At 34.7% G+C, this 15,187-nt stretch overlaps 2 protein-coding genes across 4 annotated transcripts; both read left to right on the forward strand.

Annotated features, from left to right (window-relative positions):
- Positions 1–295: 295 nt before the first annotated feature.
- On the forward strand, positions 296–5,961 carry LOC132707359 (mediator of RNA polymerase II transcription subunit 30-like). Of its 3 annotated transcripts, none has more exons than XM_060679184.1 (3): positions 296–745; positions 1,692–1,897; positions 3,795–5,961. In XM_060679184.1, exons 1-3 carry the CDS (start codon positions 349–351, stop codon positions 4,158–4,160), a joined length of 969 nt encoding a protein of 322 aa, XP_060535167.1. In that variant the 5' UTR covers positions 296–348; the 3' UTR covers positions 4,161–5,961. The 3 variants fall into 3 exon arrangements, with proteins under 3 accessions (XP_060535167.1, XP_060535168.1, XP_060535169.1); XM_060679185.1 differs by having other exon boundaries at positions 1,698–1,897; XM_060679186.1 differs by having other exon boundaries at positions 1,710–1,897.
- Positions 5,962–6,763: 802 nt separating this feature from the next.
- LOC132707358 (cytochrome P450 6a2-like) lies at positions 6,764–14,783 on the forward strand. The gene is made up of 6 exons (XM_060679183.1): positions 6,764–7,057; positions 10,950–11,168; positions 11,705–12,128; positions 12,790–13,055; positions 13,108–13,359; positions 14,461–14,783. The coding sequence occupies exons 1-6, from the start codon at positions 6,856–6,858 to the stop codon at positions 14,622–14,624; spliced, it is 1,527 nt and encodes a 508-aa protein (XP_060535166.1). The 5' UTR covers positions 6,764–6,855; the 3' UTR covers positions 14,625–14,783.
- The last annotated feature ends 404 nt before the right edge of the window (positions 14,784–15,187 follow it).

Consider the following 15,187-nt stretch of genomic DNA (forward strand, 5'->3'; position numbering starts at 1 on the left):
CTCACAGTAATGCGCTGCAAGTCGACTTATACCGACAAGTTATATGCGTGATAAAAAAGAAGTTTCGCCCTTTAACACTAAAAAAACAACTTTATCAACTTTTAAAAAACTACTTTTTAAAAGAAAATTCCACCACAATAAGCATATTTTTCTGGAAAAAATTGCATTGTATTTTTAATTGTTAAAAATACATGTAAAAATTGCTTTGTGGATTTTTACACAAGCAGTTTGATCCTGTGATGGGCGAGTGTCCAGAGTAAATGTGCCCACTGAAAATGTTTGAGGAGGTAGATTTTGTTGTTTGGGTTTTATTTGAGGTCTATGTAAAACCGTTATTAGCAAAAAGATATGGCAGCCCCACCGCACCATTTCATGCAAAACTTGAATATGCCGGGGCAGGGCGGAATGCGTGGTACTTTCGGTCCCGGGCCAATCCAAAACAGTTTAGGAGGAACTGGAATGCAAAACACCATGCCCAATCAAATGGCCAGCCCGATGGGTACCCCCATAATGGGGCAGATTAATAATCCGTTAAACGGAGCCATGAGCCCCATCAATACTCAACTGAATGCGGCTATGAATCCTGCACTGAACAGTAATTCCGCGATGCTCAGTCAGATGAACCAACAATACAGCATGAATAGTCCAATCAGTGGCAACATAAGCGGTTCTATAACCCCAATGTCAGGAAACCAAATGGTGTCCCACCAAACCCCACCAATGCCCATGCAGCAGAGGCCCATAGGTTTGTAAAAATACTGAGTTTTGTGCAAAATAGTTTTTAAATTTTTTTTCCGGGCGCTATATTGAATATTTTCATTATTAGAACATAAAAATGCTTTTAAATATGCTTTTTTAGTTTCACGAAAGAACATTTTGATTTTTTTTCATACTTCATGATTTCTCTCCCGACAGACATTATGAAAAACAAAAGTTTTGATCCTTTGATCACATCAAATTAGTATTAAATTTATAACTAATTCAAAATTGAAAAGTCAATAATGTAAAAAAATTCAAACAAAATTTCTTTATCTACTCATTGCATTAGAGTAACTTAGAATCACTGACTCTATTGCATTGCATGCACTTTATTATTTTAAGGAAACTAACAATGAACGTGGAAGGACAACAATTAAAACAAAATTAAGAAGGAAAAAAATAAAGGTTTGCGTCACGTTAAGCACGTACTTTAAACAAAAAACTCCATGATAACATTGGAATAATAAGCCGATGATTACAATAAATAAAATTATTCTTAAGCAATCTCTTGTATGTTTGACAATTTATGTTGGTTGACAATGAAAAAAAATGAAGGGCGGACGTTTTTCTCGTTTTTGGCTCGTGCTCGGTCGCGTGAAGTCGGCTTGGCTGGGGCGAGACACCGCGTCCCCATAGATCAGATGCGTTCGGTTTTTTTTTAATGGTGAGGCTGATTCGAGTTGATACCAAGTACATTTGTTTCGATACCGAGTAAGTATCGCAAGATTGATTCGATGCTATAAATACTTGGTATCGAATCAAAAGTATCGAGTACCTGCTCGTATTTACTAGTATCGGAATATCCCTAATCATTGGCTTCAAATGTGGGTAAATGTTTATAGACCATTATTAAAAAAAACCTAACCTTATTTTCTTATCCGTCTAATAAATACCATAATTCTCTTTGAATATGCACTCCTAGCATGTCACAGTTTCAGAATTTACTCCAGGACTCAACCATCATGAGATGACTCAATCCCAGACCCCAGGTGTGACACCTACTCCGCCTTCTCATACGCCTCAACAACAGCAATCTAAAGAGTTCAATACGGCATCCTTATGCAGGTTGGGACAAGAGACGGTGCAGGATATTGTTAGTAGGACGCAGGAAGTGTTTCAAACACTGAAAGCTATTCAGGTATGTTCTATTTTGGGAATATGTGTGAGGTTATGTTATTTATTTATCTCATTGACCATATAATATATGGAGCGATTCTATATCACACATTATGAGTGATCACATGAAGGAAGCGATATATAGGTGAAAGAGGATTAAAAAAAAACGTTTCAATTTTTTCAAGATTTTTAGGCACTGCATAAAAATAGTGATCCAACCTCGTGATGTAGATCATTAGTTATTTACTTCCAGATCTAAGTTCTACTACCTTTTAGAGAAGCTTTCAACCGTAAATGTTTATGAATTTATATGCGCTTCGTTCTTAGGACACCAAATTATATAACCATAGTTCAAAATTGCTTGAACATATGAAACATGTGGTTAGTTTTGGTAGTTACTACTACTACTACTACTACGAGACACAAAAATGCTGAACAGTGCATATTTTTCAATGGAACACATTTCATATTATCGCATATTCTAAGAGCAAATTAAATTTTCTGTCGAACGATCTTTTGGTTTCTGAAATAAAAGCAAGTTTCTATGAACGCTTCATTAGTTTGGCATAATTCGTCCTTTAGATTACCATTAAATATCCGTCTTATGTTAAATAATTTATTTTCCGTTTGACAGTTCAATAAAGACTTCCTCATTATTCGTTTGAAGTAACACTTTTTTGTAATGATGCAAATACCCTCAATTTCAAAACATAGTTTGTAAAGTTTTCCTTAATTCTTTAAAATTTTCTCATGCGCGTCTTCTGGGTGTAATGTGGTCGCATTGTCTATGCATAATAAATAAATTCAAAATAAAGATGGCCACCTACAAGATGAATTATGCCAGAAATCAAACGATTTAGGTATAGAGACATGATACATCATTCTAAAGGGAATTTAATTTGCTCTTAGAATATGTGGTAATGTTGGTGTCCCATTAAAAAAAATGTGCTTTTCATCATTTTTGCATCTGGTAAGCAAATCATTAGTTTCGCAGCGTTAAAAATAGAGCATTACCGCCGTAAACGTCTAAGGTACCATCAACGGTCAAACACCCCGTATAGCAAAATATATTATAGAGTGTCTAAATATCAGCAATTTCAGTGCGTCAGCTGGGCGGCTGCCATATTTTGATAAAAACTTAAAAAACATTCAACCTTTTTTTTCTACCGCCCAAGTCCTGTTATCTAAAATAAACAATTTCAAAATTTTGCAAATGCTATTTATAATTAAAAATGCTGCATGGAAAAATTCACGGATGCATCAATTAAACTGTTTCGAAAGTCATATCCATTATCTGGAAAATGATGATTTTGTTAGTTTTATCCGCAATAGGTGAATTTATCTCCATCGATATTAACTTATCAATAGAAGATGATATAAATTGAGCCAATCTGAGATGCCAATTCTATTAACAAAATTGCAAGACAAGAACGTAACTAAAAACTGCTATAATTGATTTTTTCAAACCTAGTGAGAGGACAACACTTACACGAACCAGTCTAATTCTCTCCAGTAAAACACTGCGCTCAAATCAGTATACACAAACAAAAATGGAACATGATTTTTCAAAGAAACTTCCTCATAATACTTTTTGTAAATCTTTTGGATTCCTGCTGCATCTTTTGTTGATAAATCGAATCTTTTGACGCTTAGGAGGATTCCAGAAGATTTGTATATAGTGTTATATTTATGATATATTTCATTTTTTTTTATTACAACGTACATTTACGAGTATGTGAAAGTAACAAAAATCCACCATACATATTTTTATATATTGCCCATACCCTTCCTTAGGCCTCCTTTAGAGAGGTTTTACTGTCCTTCATTGTTTTCTGCTAGAACATAATACAAAATCACCATATCCGTCCTCTCCCCACTACATTCTTTTGTCATTAGGTGTATGACGTTTCATGTTTTAGCCTCCCAGCGGTACGACGCAATCGTCAACTGCCAGTAATGAAAAGAAAGCGAAGGTTCAGGAGTTGTTGCGCACCATACGCGTCCTGTTCAAGAGGCTGCGATTAATATACGAGAAATGTAACGAAAACTGCCAGATTCAAGGTATGGAGTACACCCACATCGAGAGCTTGATTCCGTTCCGCGACGAACTGGATCCGAAACACGAAGAGAAGAAAAACTCGGAAACGTACAGGCTGGCCTGCGAGGAGAGCAAAGAAGTAATGGAGCAAGTGATACTGAAGAACAAGCAGTTGAAAGAAGTGATAGATCATTTGAGGCGCATCGTGTGGGAGATCAACACTATGCTGACCATGAGGAAATCGTAGGAAGCACGTCGAGTTTTGACGAGGGATACTGTTTTTTTTTTAATGTAAAAAATGGAAAGATCTTAAAAAATCGTTTGCGGGGGGCGGAGCTAAAGGAGGGATTGGCATATAGTCTTGGATCTTTTGGTTCCCTAGAACTTAAAAAAGGACTTTGGGAAAAGTTTATATTTAGAGATTAAAGCCTATATAAAAAAAGTAAATACAGGGTGGCCCCAAATAGTGTGACAAAGTATACTCGGAACAAAGTAGTGTGTCGCATAGGTGACTCATATTAAAATATTTAAATATTCTGAGAAAATTCTATGTATGTTCATGTGAATATGTATATATTCTAAGAATCCCCAAATGGTTTTGCATAGAATATTCTATATTTCATCAATTCTTACTATCCACACTTTTTCCTAGAATACGCATAGAATATTGAAAAAGATATATTTGAGTGTTCTGTAAATATTAGTTGCTCCTGATGATGTTCTCAGAATATGCCAAAGGCCAGGGTTTGTTCATATTCTAAGAATGTAGATTTAAAAAAAAACGAAAATATATTTAAAAACTATAGGGGTCAACACAAAATTTGACTTTGATTTTGAAACATAAAATTTCGATATTTTAGGTCGTTATTAGATGGAAAAAAATGACAAAAGGTTATATATTTAATAAATATATAATAAATAAAATAAAACCATCCAAATAAATATGTTTATAAGTTCTATTATCGAAATAAATAATTGAAAAGTGTACGCTTTTCTTTTATGTTCATAAGTAGTTTCTCTGAATAAACCGCAAATATAATCTCCCGTTTTCATTGCAATTGTACGAATCAAATGTATTGATAACATTGTCCGAAGCCCATAATGTACTGATGAAAACAGTCTCCCATGTTGTTTAAATTTATGTACATTCAAAAACTATTGCTTCAAAACTGTTTTAACTTGCGTTTTGAATACGATTTAGCAGCGTTGGAAATTTTTCATCAACGAAAATCTGTCTTAATTTGCAGACCAACAAAAACTTCATCATTAGCCTTTGCTTCAGATAACTTCGGTGAAGACTTTCAAGTACTCAAAAGCTTCTGAAGTTTCATCCAATTTCTTAACAAGTTGTTTCATTAACCCCCTAACATTAAAAACCCCGCCATCTTAGTCTCCAATCAGCTGCCCTTTATACCGCTTACGGATTCAAGCAAGATTTTAGCAATTTCATAAATTTCTTTTAAATGTACTGAGTGGCCGACTTGGAAAGATGGGAATTTATTTCTGTTCTGTAATAAAGCAGCTTTGTAGAACTGTTAATAAATAATTCGAACACAGGGTATGTCAATTTCTTCGAACATAGCATTTATGCTATTTTTACATCATCAAGCAAATTCCGTTGTTTTAAGGGAGATTCTAAAAGCTCTGCTTTCTTTTTTTGGCAAATTTAAATCTCTTATCAGTCGTTAAATTCTTCTGAAGTAATGAGATTGCGTTTTGGTTGTTCTAGTGCATGTAACAACTCCTTATCAAAATTACTTTTATTGGCGCAGAAGAAGATTCAAGATAGGGGTATTAGATTGGTTTTGCAGTTTTACCTTTACGTCTTTTACTTGGATTCAAAATGCAAAAGTAGCAGTCATTGACGTGGCCTTTTGGTTGTGTCCAGATTCTTGCTATTGCAAATGTCATAGACCTTTTCTAACTTCGATACTATAGGTTCGTGGATCTTGAATAATACACCACTTTCCTGGACTTGGGCGATCTATTATTAATAAAATTGTTAAATATATTCCACAGGGCACGTTAAGGCCTGTCATCACATTTCCGACATATATTCAACTCTTTTCGCCATCTAGGTTTCACAGGCTAAACAAAACTAACTATTACTACTGAGTTGTAGCTAAGGATACAGATTCCTACAATAGATACCAACCTAAAATATCTATTCTATTTGATTCACGGCTTTATTTAAAAATTGTTTATTTTCTAAACAACTTTTACAATACACGACATTAAGTTTTTCGACGCTTGTACAAAACACCTGATATTATTTTTTTTTCAAAGAAACTTCCACAGGTAATACTACTGACAAAACTTCTGGATCTCTCCTCGTCGGTTGTTGTTGAATCGAACTTGCCGGCGTTTCACCTGTTGCCTTTTGTACCTGCTTATATATTGTTTGAGGGGGCGAAGCCAAAGGAGGGACATAAACAGTGCCAGATTATTTGGTGGCTTATAGAATTCTATATATTCTCGAATCTTTTTGTTTCCGCAGTATTTTCGAATGTAATTAAAATGTTAAGTAAAATTCATAAAAAAATTCAAAGATGTGTATTATTATTATTATTATAACCATCACATAAGCAAACTTTATATCAAAAGAAGGTATTTTCTCTTCGGTTTTGTCCATAATTAACTGAAAACGCATAAAATAAACTTTAGGACAAAGAACAAAAATTCTTTTGTAGAATCGTGTAATCGTTAAAACACTTGAATTCTGAATAAAACTCTTTCTTTCCTATTAATTTTACATTGCGTTGCTCTCTTTCGCAGTCGCCACATCAACGACGTCAGTGCCGAGGGTCGTGTTTTTTAATAACCTCCTAATAAATCGTTTTGTTATTATCCCATTCGGCTAAATATATTTTGATCCACACGGCAAAGTCCGCTTCATCAGTTGTCAACAAAATCATATTTAGTTGTTCTTTGTTAATAGCACAATGATTTTATTTCTGTACTTGATAACGGCTGTGATTATCGCGGCCTATCTGAAGATCAGGACGGCCCATTCTTATTGGTCCAAAAGGGGCGTAAAACAGCTCGAACCCCACTGGCTTTTGGGCAATTTTAAGGATGTGTTTTTCAGGAGGAAAAGTCCCGCTCAGTTCGGCGTCTACTTATACAGGGAAATGAAAAAATTAGGTAAGCGTACTATTCGTGCGTATGATTCCAACGATATAGATGCCCAATTTAAAATAATTTCAAAGTATATAGGGTCGCCCAAAAAAGGGCTGCCAATAAAAATTGAATTTTGTAAATGAAACTCCAATTTTCCTTCAACACCTGAAAGATCTTACAAAAATCTACAACTTTTATAAAGTATGTCATATACATGTTTTAAATACTTTGCTATTTCTTTTAACTTTTCCGATAGTCACCCTTCTTTCTGTCTAAGACTACTGCTATAATATTAGTTATATTGTTAACAAACAGGGCTCTCTTAATATTAGAAAATGAACAGTTTTGTTTTTAATTCACAGAAAAAGTAAATAACATTAAATACCTATTAATTATGATTATGGCGCAATAAATGTTCCAAAAATGCTTTCTTTGATGTTCCTCCGTATAAATCCTATTTTACATATCTTCTGGTGTTGTAGGAGGATTATAATAATAGTAATAATTATTACTATAAACAAATCGACAAATACAATGTATAGAAAATTGTCTGCGGGTAATGATTTTTTAAAAATTCTCGTTGGTAATGTCTCTGTATTTTATAATCTTTTCGGATTCCCTCTCTTTTATTATGGCAACGTCGATCGATAGGCATATCTTGTTTTTATTATTATTATTATTATTATTATTATTACACAGAATTCCTAAATTGAAATCTGATGAGCATTTTCCTCTATCACGTAAGGTTTTTTATCAACATAATTAATAAATGAAAATGTCGGCTGTTTTAAATATTATTTTTATGAGTACAAAAACAAAAACCGAGTTAAAAAATCGAAATTAAATAACAAAGTCTCAAAAGATCTTGACATCTGTGTTCTTCTTCTTTTATTTCTTGGTGGAACTTCTCACCTCCCTCCTTACTTACGGCACCAAGTCACTAAATTGGTAAATGTAAAGTAGTTTTTTACTAATCCCACTTTGATTCGATCATGGCATTCATAAAGTCTCGATCTTCCGTTAATGGAATTATTAGAGCACTTACAAAAATTCCTTCCATAAATTTAGTGTCCGAGAGAGCTGCAAATTTTCCACATAGTTACTTACAACATGCTGCATTATTATTGAAAGCTTTAACTTACTGTTGCATCAGTCATCCACCATCAGTGGTAAGAGAATTTTTCGTGGATGTGATGAATTTGATTATCGTAAAGAATATTTTTTGATCCCGTTTTGGCCAGTTCTTTTTCACCCAATGTTGCTGTCTGTTTCTACTGTCCCACTTAGACAAAAAAAACCGGGGTCCTTCGCATATCCTGACTGCTGACGTAGCAGAAGTTCCACAATATTTAAGTCACCACAAATCATCATACTAAAGTCTTTGTGTTTGTGATTTTCTCCATATTTTCGTAGCATTCTTTCATTTGCACAGAAGCAGCAACAGGTATAGTGCAAAAGAACAGCTTTAAGGCTTCTCTTGGATGAGCAAAGTCTCCAGTCCGTAGAATTGTAGCCTGTATCAAGTTTATTAGATAGAAGACTTTGTTCAAAATAGCCTAAAAAATCTTTGTCACTTTCCTTGAAATATGGAATTTCAACGTCTTGTCCGAGTAAATTAATATTCCGAAGTCTGGATGCGAAAATTTCGTAAATTTCCCTGGATAAACATAAGTCGTTAAGTTTTGAATGTGAAAATAACTCTGGTTGCTGAGAAACACTCCAAATATCACCTGGATCACCAGTTTTTACTTTAAAACAAGAGTAGTGTTGTTTTATAAATAGGAGTGTAATTTTACCTCTAAATTTCCAAAGGCAGCATTTTAAAAAGAAATTTAACTCCACAGTGCTCACTAACCTCATGAAATAACTGCATACAATACAAGCAATTACACTATAAAAGGTCTTTCTTTAAGACGTGTTTACAAAGCAATGTTTTTTTTACTTAGTTGGGAATCCCGGACGCTATATTTTATTATCGGGAATTCTCAAAAATTATTTAAAAAATTTATTTTCAGACTAAAATAAATAAGAACTAAAAGTTCAGATTTTCACAATTGCTTCGACAACGCCGTGTCTTTATCAAATGTAATATTTACAAACGTTGTGAGAATTTAAGTTCAATAAAGGAGAGGTATTTAAATCTAATTGATCGTTAAGCAATACATTTGAATGTCTCATTTTGTTAATCTCAAGGGTTTCCGATAAATTTAATTTTCTACTTTTGTGGCTGTATGTAAAATATCAAAATTGTCGTCAGAAATGTGTTTTCCTGTGTTTAATAATTAGAATCTATTGTTTTTACACGCTTTTTATGTTCGTTAATGCATTTCTTGATGGATCTACCTGTTTGTACAATATAAATTTTAGGACAAGACCCGCATTTCAACCTGTAGACACCTGATTTTTGAAATTTTGGACATACCTTTTTAATGTTTTTTAAAAATTTTCCTATTGTGTTGTTAGTTCTGAAAGCTATTTTTAAACCACATTTTGACAAATATTTTGAAACTTTTTTACTGTTTACTGTTGTCTGGATTTGTTTTTTATTTACAATTTTATCTATAACGGACGGATTGTAGCCGTTGTTCAGTGCAATTTGTTTAGTGATATTAAGTTCTTTGTCAGTGAACTTAAAGAAGACAAAATATCGTAACATCGGTGGAGTACACCAGGAACTAGACCTAGAAAACGGCAACAAAATCGAGGCATGCGAAAAATATGCATACTTTTGAACAGTGACGGATATAGCGGACGGACTGTGAGAGAGATAGAAAATAGGCTTATAAAAGGAAAACAAATTATTGGAGCTTTAAACTATGTTTTATGTTAAATATAACCAATTATATAATACCGTCTTTAAAAATGTCCTATTATACGGATATACTAAATAAAACAACAGAAAAAAAATTAAATACCATCGAAATGGACTTTTGGAGAAGACCAGCTGGAATATATAGACGCGATAGTATCACCAACGAAAGAGTAAGAGAGATCATGAAAGTAGAGAGAATAATTGTAGAAGATATCCAAGAGCGCCAATTTGAAATTTGAGACTAGGTGACTGGAATGACCGCCGAGAATTGAGAAGTTCCTTGTTGTAATTTTCTGTTGAGACTGGCATATTAAGAAGTCTGTGTATAAAAGAGTGAAATGCAATTAATTAATAAAAATTAATTGAGTTATCCTGTTTAATCTCGATAGTGAATTTTATACGATTACGTAATGATTTAATGTAATTTAAAAAAGAATTCAATTGGTTTTCCGTTCCAACAAAGCAAGCAAGGACATCATCCACGTATCTATACCGCCATAGAAAACTTTTACTTAAAGGATGTCCTAGTATGATATTTTCCAAATTATCCATAAAAATCTCGGCTAACAAAGGACAAGGTGGGTTTCCCATAATCAAACCTTCTTTAGACATGTAAATCTGTCCATTAAATCCAAAATAATTTTGGTCTAAAGATACTGTTAAGCAATCTAATAAATCTTGTTTCACCAAAGAGTTAACCTGTTTCCGAGTTAGGGTGATGTCTACTAAATCTATCACATCCATAGGAGCAATACTGGGAATCAAGTTTTGTACATCCAAAAGACAGCAGTGTTGCTAAAGAAGCGATTTTGATATCTTTGATTTTAAATTTCGGTTTAAAATCTGTGTGGAAATAAAATATTTACTAATTTTGTTGAGAATTTAACTGCTGGAGCTGTTACATAAGACACTGGTCTAATGGGCATATCTTGTTTATGTAATTTAACCAAATAATATAATTTCGGCGGTTGTGGATTCATAATTGTTAAAAAATATTTGTCTTTCTCACTAAATAGTGTGAAAATTTGAACTTTCAGTTCTTATTTATTGTGATAAATGGATTTTCATCATGCGAAAACCACCTCAGTCCAATTTTATTTTCAGACCTTAAGTATATGGGAATGTATAATTTTTACGAGCCCATTTTGGTCGTTCGAGATTTGGAGTTGATGAAACTGATTCTGATTCAGGACTTCAATTACTTCAACGATCGGGGCGCGTTCTGTAACGAGAAAGTGGAAAAACACGCCGGCCATATCGTTAACGTCAAGGGAGAAAGGTGGAAGCGTTTTCGGAAAAAGCTGACGCCAGCTTTTACTTCAGGTATCCATTATTTTTGAACGATAAGATTTAGTTTTACTGTTGACTTATGTCAGTCAAAAAAGATATTGCCGTGAAACTTGGTGCACGGCCATAAAATTTAAAAATATTTTCGCTTTTGCAATGGTGCCGGATTTACCCGAAATGAGCGGCAACATGGACATTTCGAATTATGTTTTAGAATTCGACATAAAAATTTGGACAATTTCCATTTAAAAAAATATATATATTTTTAAACTTCTCTTAATACTTTTTAATATTTTTACAGGCTATAGCTGGTGATAATTTTATACACTTTTCAAGGACATATAGTAATAATGAAAAGTCTTTTTTTTTAAATGCATGTTTTTAAATTCTGTTGACTAGCACTACAATAATCTACAAAATCATTATACGTATTTCCAAACCTATCTTTTACGGTTTTTTAAGGAATAAAGATATTATTCTTTAAAAGGAACTTCCACACACACGAATTTTAGAGAAAAGAGGAATCACGATGTGTCTTGTCACTCGTATTTGTGAAATCATCATCGTTTTAGGGAAAATGAAACTAATGTTTGAGACGATCGCCGTTCGATCTTCAGAACTGATCGAAATGCTGACTCCCTACGTCGAATCTAACGAACCGGTTGAAATGAAGGACGCCTTTGCCCGTTTCACGAGCGATATCCTCGGGACAGTCGCCTTCGGGATCGATTGCAACACCATGCGGGTTTCCGACTCTGAGTTCAGGAAATACGGAGATAAGTTATTTGAGAGATCGGTGTGGACTACGATGAAGAGGCTGTTTGTGCCAAAACTGCCCCCTTTCGTCGTCACGCTGTTCGGTTTGAGGCTCAACAACAAGGAGGCGATAGATTTCTTCTGGGACGTCATCCAAGAGAACGTGCAGTATCGAGAGAAAAATCGAGTGGTCAAAAAGGATTTTTTGCAAATGATGATCCAGCTGAAAAATCAAGGCGAGTAGAGGGCTTTCGCAGATAAATGATTTTTTTAATTTTAATTGACAGGAAACACAAGTTTCATAAAAAAACGTGTAACTTCCACAGGCTACTGTAATAGTTTTTACAAAACTTCTGGATTCCTTCTGCGTCGATTTTTGCCGACGTTTCGCCAATGGTCCTGTTGGCTTCTTCAGAGCTTGACTGAAACTGATCGCGATGTTTTTTTTGCTATAGCTGTTCCCGACGTTTGTTCAAAAATTTGACCTTTAAAAAATATATGTTGCCGACTAGCATTTTTCAATTAAGATGAGAAGGATTGGTTCCAGATCCTTGGATTTTAATATATAGTAAAGAAGGGATGGGATGGGATAATACGTGGGACAAGGACAATTTGGAACCTTCTGCAACAACTGTTTTTGAGGGTCAGAAAGTTGGTACGATGATAAATTCATCACAGTGTTTTGTAGTTGAGAAGAGTTATAGTTTCACTAGTGTTGACGTTTGGTTAGACGTCTCCCACCTAAAAAAGCAAGTTCGATTCACAAACAACTGATTCGAATCCAGAAGTTTTGTAAATAGTATTACGATAGCCTGTGGAGCTTTCTTTGATCAATTCGTTATTATTTTAATTTAAAGACAACCAATATTACAAAAAAAATACCAGCTATTTCTAAAGGCAGTGTAGGCGACGACGACGGCAAGTATCAGAAAAATTGCGAGGACGCGTTCACACTCACTGAAGTGATAGCCAACAGCTTGGTCTTTTACGCTGGTGGGTTTGAAACGTCTTCTTCCGTATCGACTTTCACGTTGTATGAACTCGCCGTGAACCAAGATGTTCAGGACACGTTGAGATCGGAAATAAACCGAGTGTTGGAAGAACATGATGGAAAAATGAGCTACGACGCTATCCAAAAGATGACTTATCTTGAAAACGCTGTCTATGGTAAGATCACTTTGGAGCTTTTGGTTGTTCATCCCATTTCTTTGGCGCGTAGAAGGCATGAGAAGACACAAAGCGACAAATTTTCTCGTGAGGAAAGCGGAATCGGACTATAGAGTACGCGGAACGGACCTGGTAATTGAAAAGGGAGTATCTGTTTGGATTCCCATGTCCGGCTTCTACGAGGAGGAGGAGTATTTCCCTGACCCGGAAAAATACGACCCAGATCGGTTTTCCGAGGAGAATAAAGCGAAGCGACCCGCCATGGCTTTCTTGCCTTTTGGAGAAGGACCTCGGCAGTGCATTGGTAAATAACAGTTAACATTAAGAAGTTCTACACAACAATTCCATCAGTTTCTGTATTTTGTTATTTCTAAATTGTAGAGAACCTATCTTGTTTATATTTATCTATCTAAATTTAAAGTGACAGGAAAGGGCGAAATCGAAATTTCAAAACCTTCACAACAGTCGTGTGTAGATTCTATATATTCCCAATATTGGGAGGAAATTTGATAATTTAATAATCAATCGCTGGCATAGTACCACGCTACTTTGATACGAGTTAAGAATACTTTAGCTGATTTGTTAATGAAAAGTGTATCGACAAACCTTTGAGTCTATTTATATGTTGGAGCGTCGTAAATAAAATAAAAAAAACTAACTGCTAAGTGCCATTTTCGTTTCCTACTGTAAGAATTACGTCTTTTGATGGATAATGTGGCCCGGTTAACTAGAAGAGACATGTGCGAACGTTTTTAAATCGTAGGTATGAAAAACGCTGCATAACTGATCTACGTTTGCGCCCATACCCAGTTATCCTCATTTTTCTCATTCTCATTCTCATTTTTCTGGATGGTGCCGCTCTTAGCATGTCGGGCTTTTCTGTGCCTCCCGCCCTTCGCAGTCCTTTTAATATTTTTAACCTGAATTCCGAGACATACTTCCCTTCCGACTTAATTTTTCCTGTTGACTCTAGGGTCTCCTGCTTGCTAGACTGTAGCCTTCCCTTTGCTTTCAAAGCCCGATCTTAACATCAACTTACCGCAAAATTGCTTCGCAAAGTTTCCTGCCAGTCCCCTGTCAATGTCAAGTTCCTAACCTCGTGTCTTCTAGCCCTGTCTGCAAGGTGCAACTGTCTGTAATTGATTGTATAGCTTGTTTACGCTCTTCCTGTGACCCTGACTTGTTTCTTTAGTTTGTTTACATTGAACTTTGCCATCGTTCTCTGAGATAACGTCCTCGAGAACCGGAATAAAATCGGGGGATATTTGAAAGAGTTAAGATAAAAAATATAATCAAATTTTTCTCATTTGCTTGGAAAAAGGGTGTAGGATGGCTAGTCTATTCTTTTCCTTTTGCGTAATATGTGGAATGCGCATGTATTGCTAATGACCTATATTGCTTGCAGGACTGAGATTTGGAATGCTGCAAGACAAGGTCGGCATCGCAGCGATCATTAGGAACTTCAGAGTGACGCTCAATACGAAGACTCTGACTCCTTTGGAACACGATCTTGCTACTTTTGTGCCAACACCTAAGGGAGGGGTGTGGCTTAATTTTGCAAAAGTATGAAACGATTGTCCCTTCTCCAGGAAAAGTTTTCGATTCTGACAAGATAAAAATTTTCAATTTTAATTAGAATACCCTAGATATGAAAACATTTTTGAATACGGCGGTACATATTTAAAAACTCGACATATTTTTAGAACTTAAATAAAAAACTTGAAAAGAGTCATTTCTTTCTAATTTAACTACCCTTCATATTATGCTCCGGAAAAACCTTTTCGTTCCTAATATTTCGGAAACTACTTCTCTTAGAAATAAAAAACTTTATACAAAGTCACCAACGTTTCACATGCCAAATTTTAATTCAAATTTTTCATGATAGTTTTTGGTCACACACATTAAATATCAACAATGCATACCACGAAAGTAGATCTCGTTCTATAAAAACATTAACCCTAAACATATAACAAAGGCTTTCAGTCGCCAAAATCGAGATATATATTTAGACCTTAAAAACCTCATTTTGACATAAAATTCAAAATACGCCAGGAACGGTAAGACTTACAGTGAATCTATCCATCATAAATATTTCTTACGCATTTATTGCAGTAAATATAAAATATACAGGG

This window comes from Cylas formicarius, unplaced genomic scaffold, assembly GCF_029955315.1.
Source record: "Cylas formicarius isolate icCylForm1 unplaced genomic scaffold, icCylForm1.1 PGA_scaffold_9__14_contigs__length_23061073, whole genome shotgun sequence".
Lineage (NCBI taxonomy): Eukaryota > Metazoa > Arthropoda > Insecta > Coleoptera > Brentidae > Cylas > Cylas formicarius.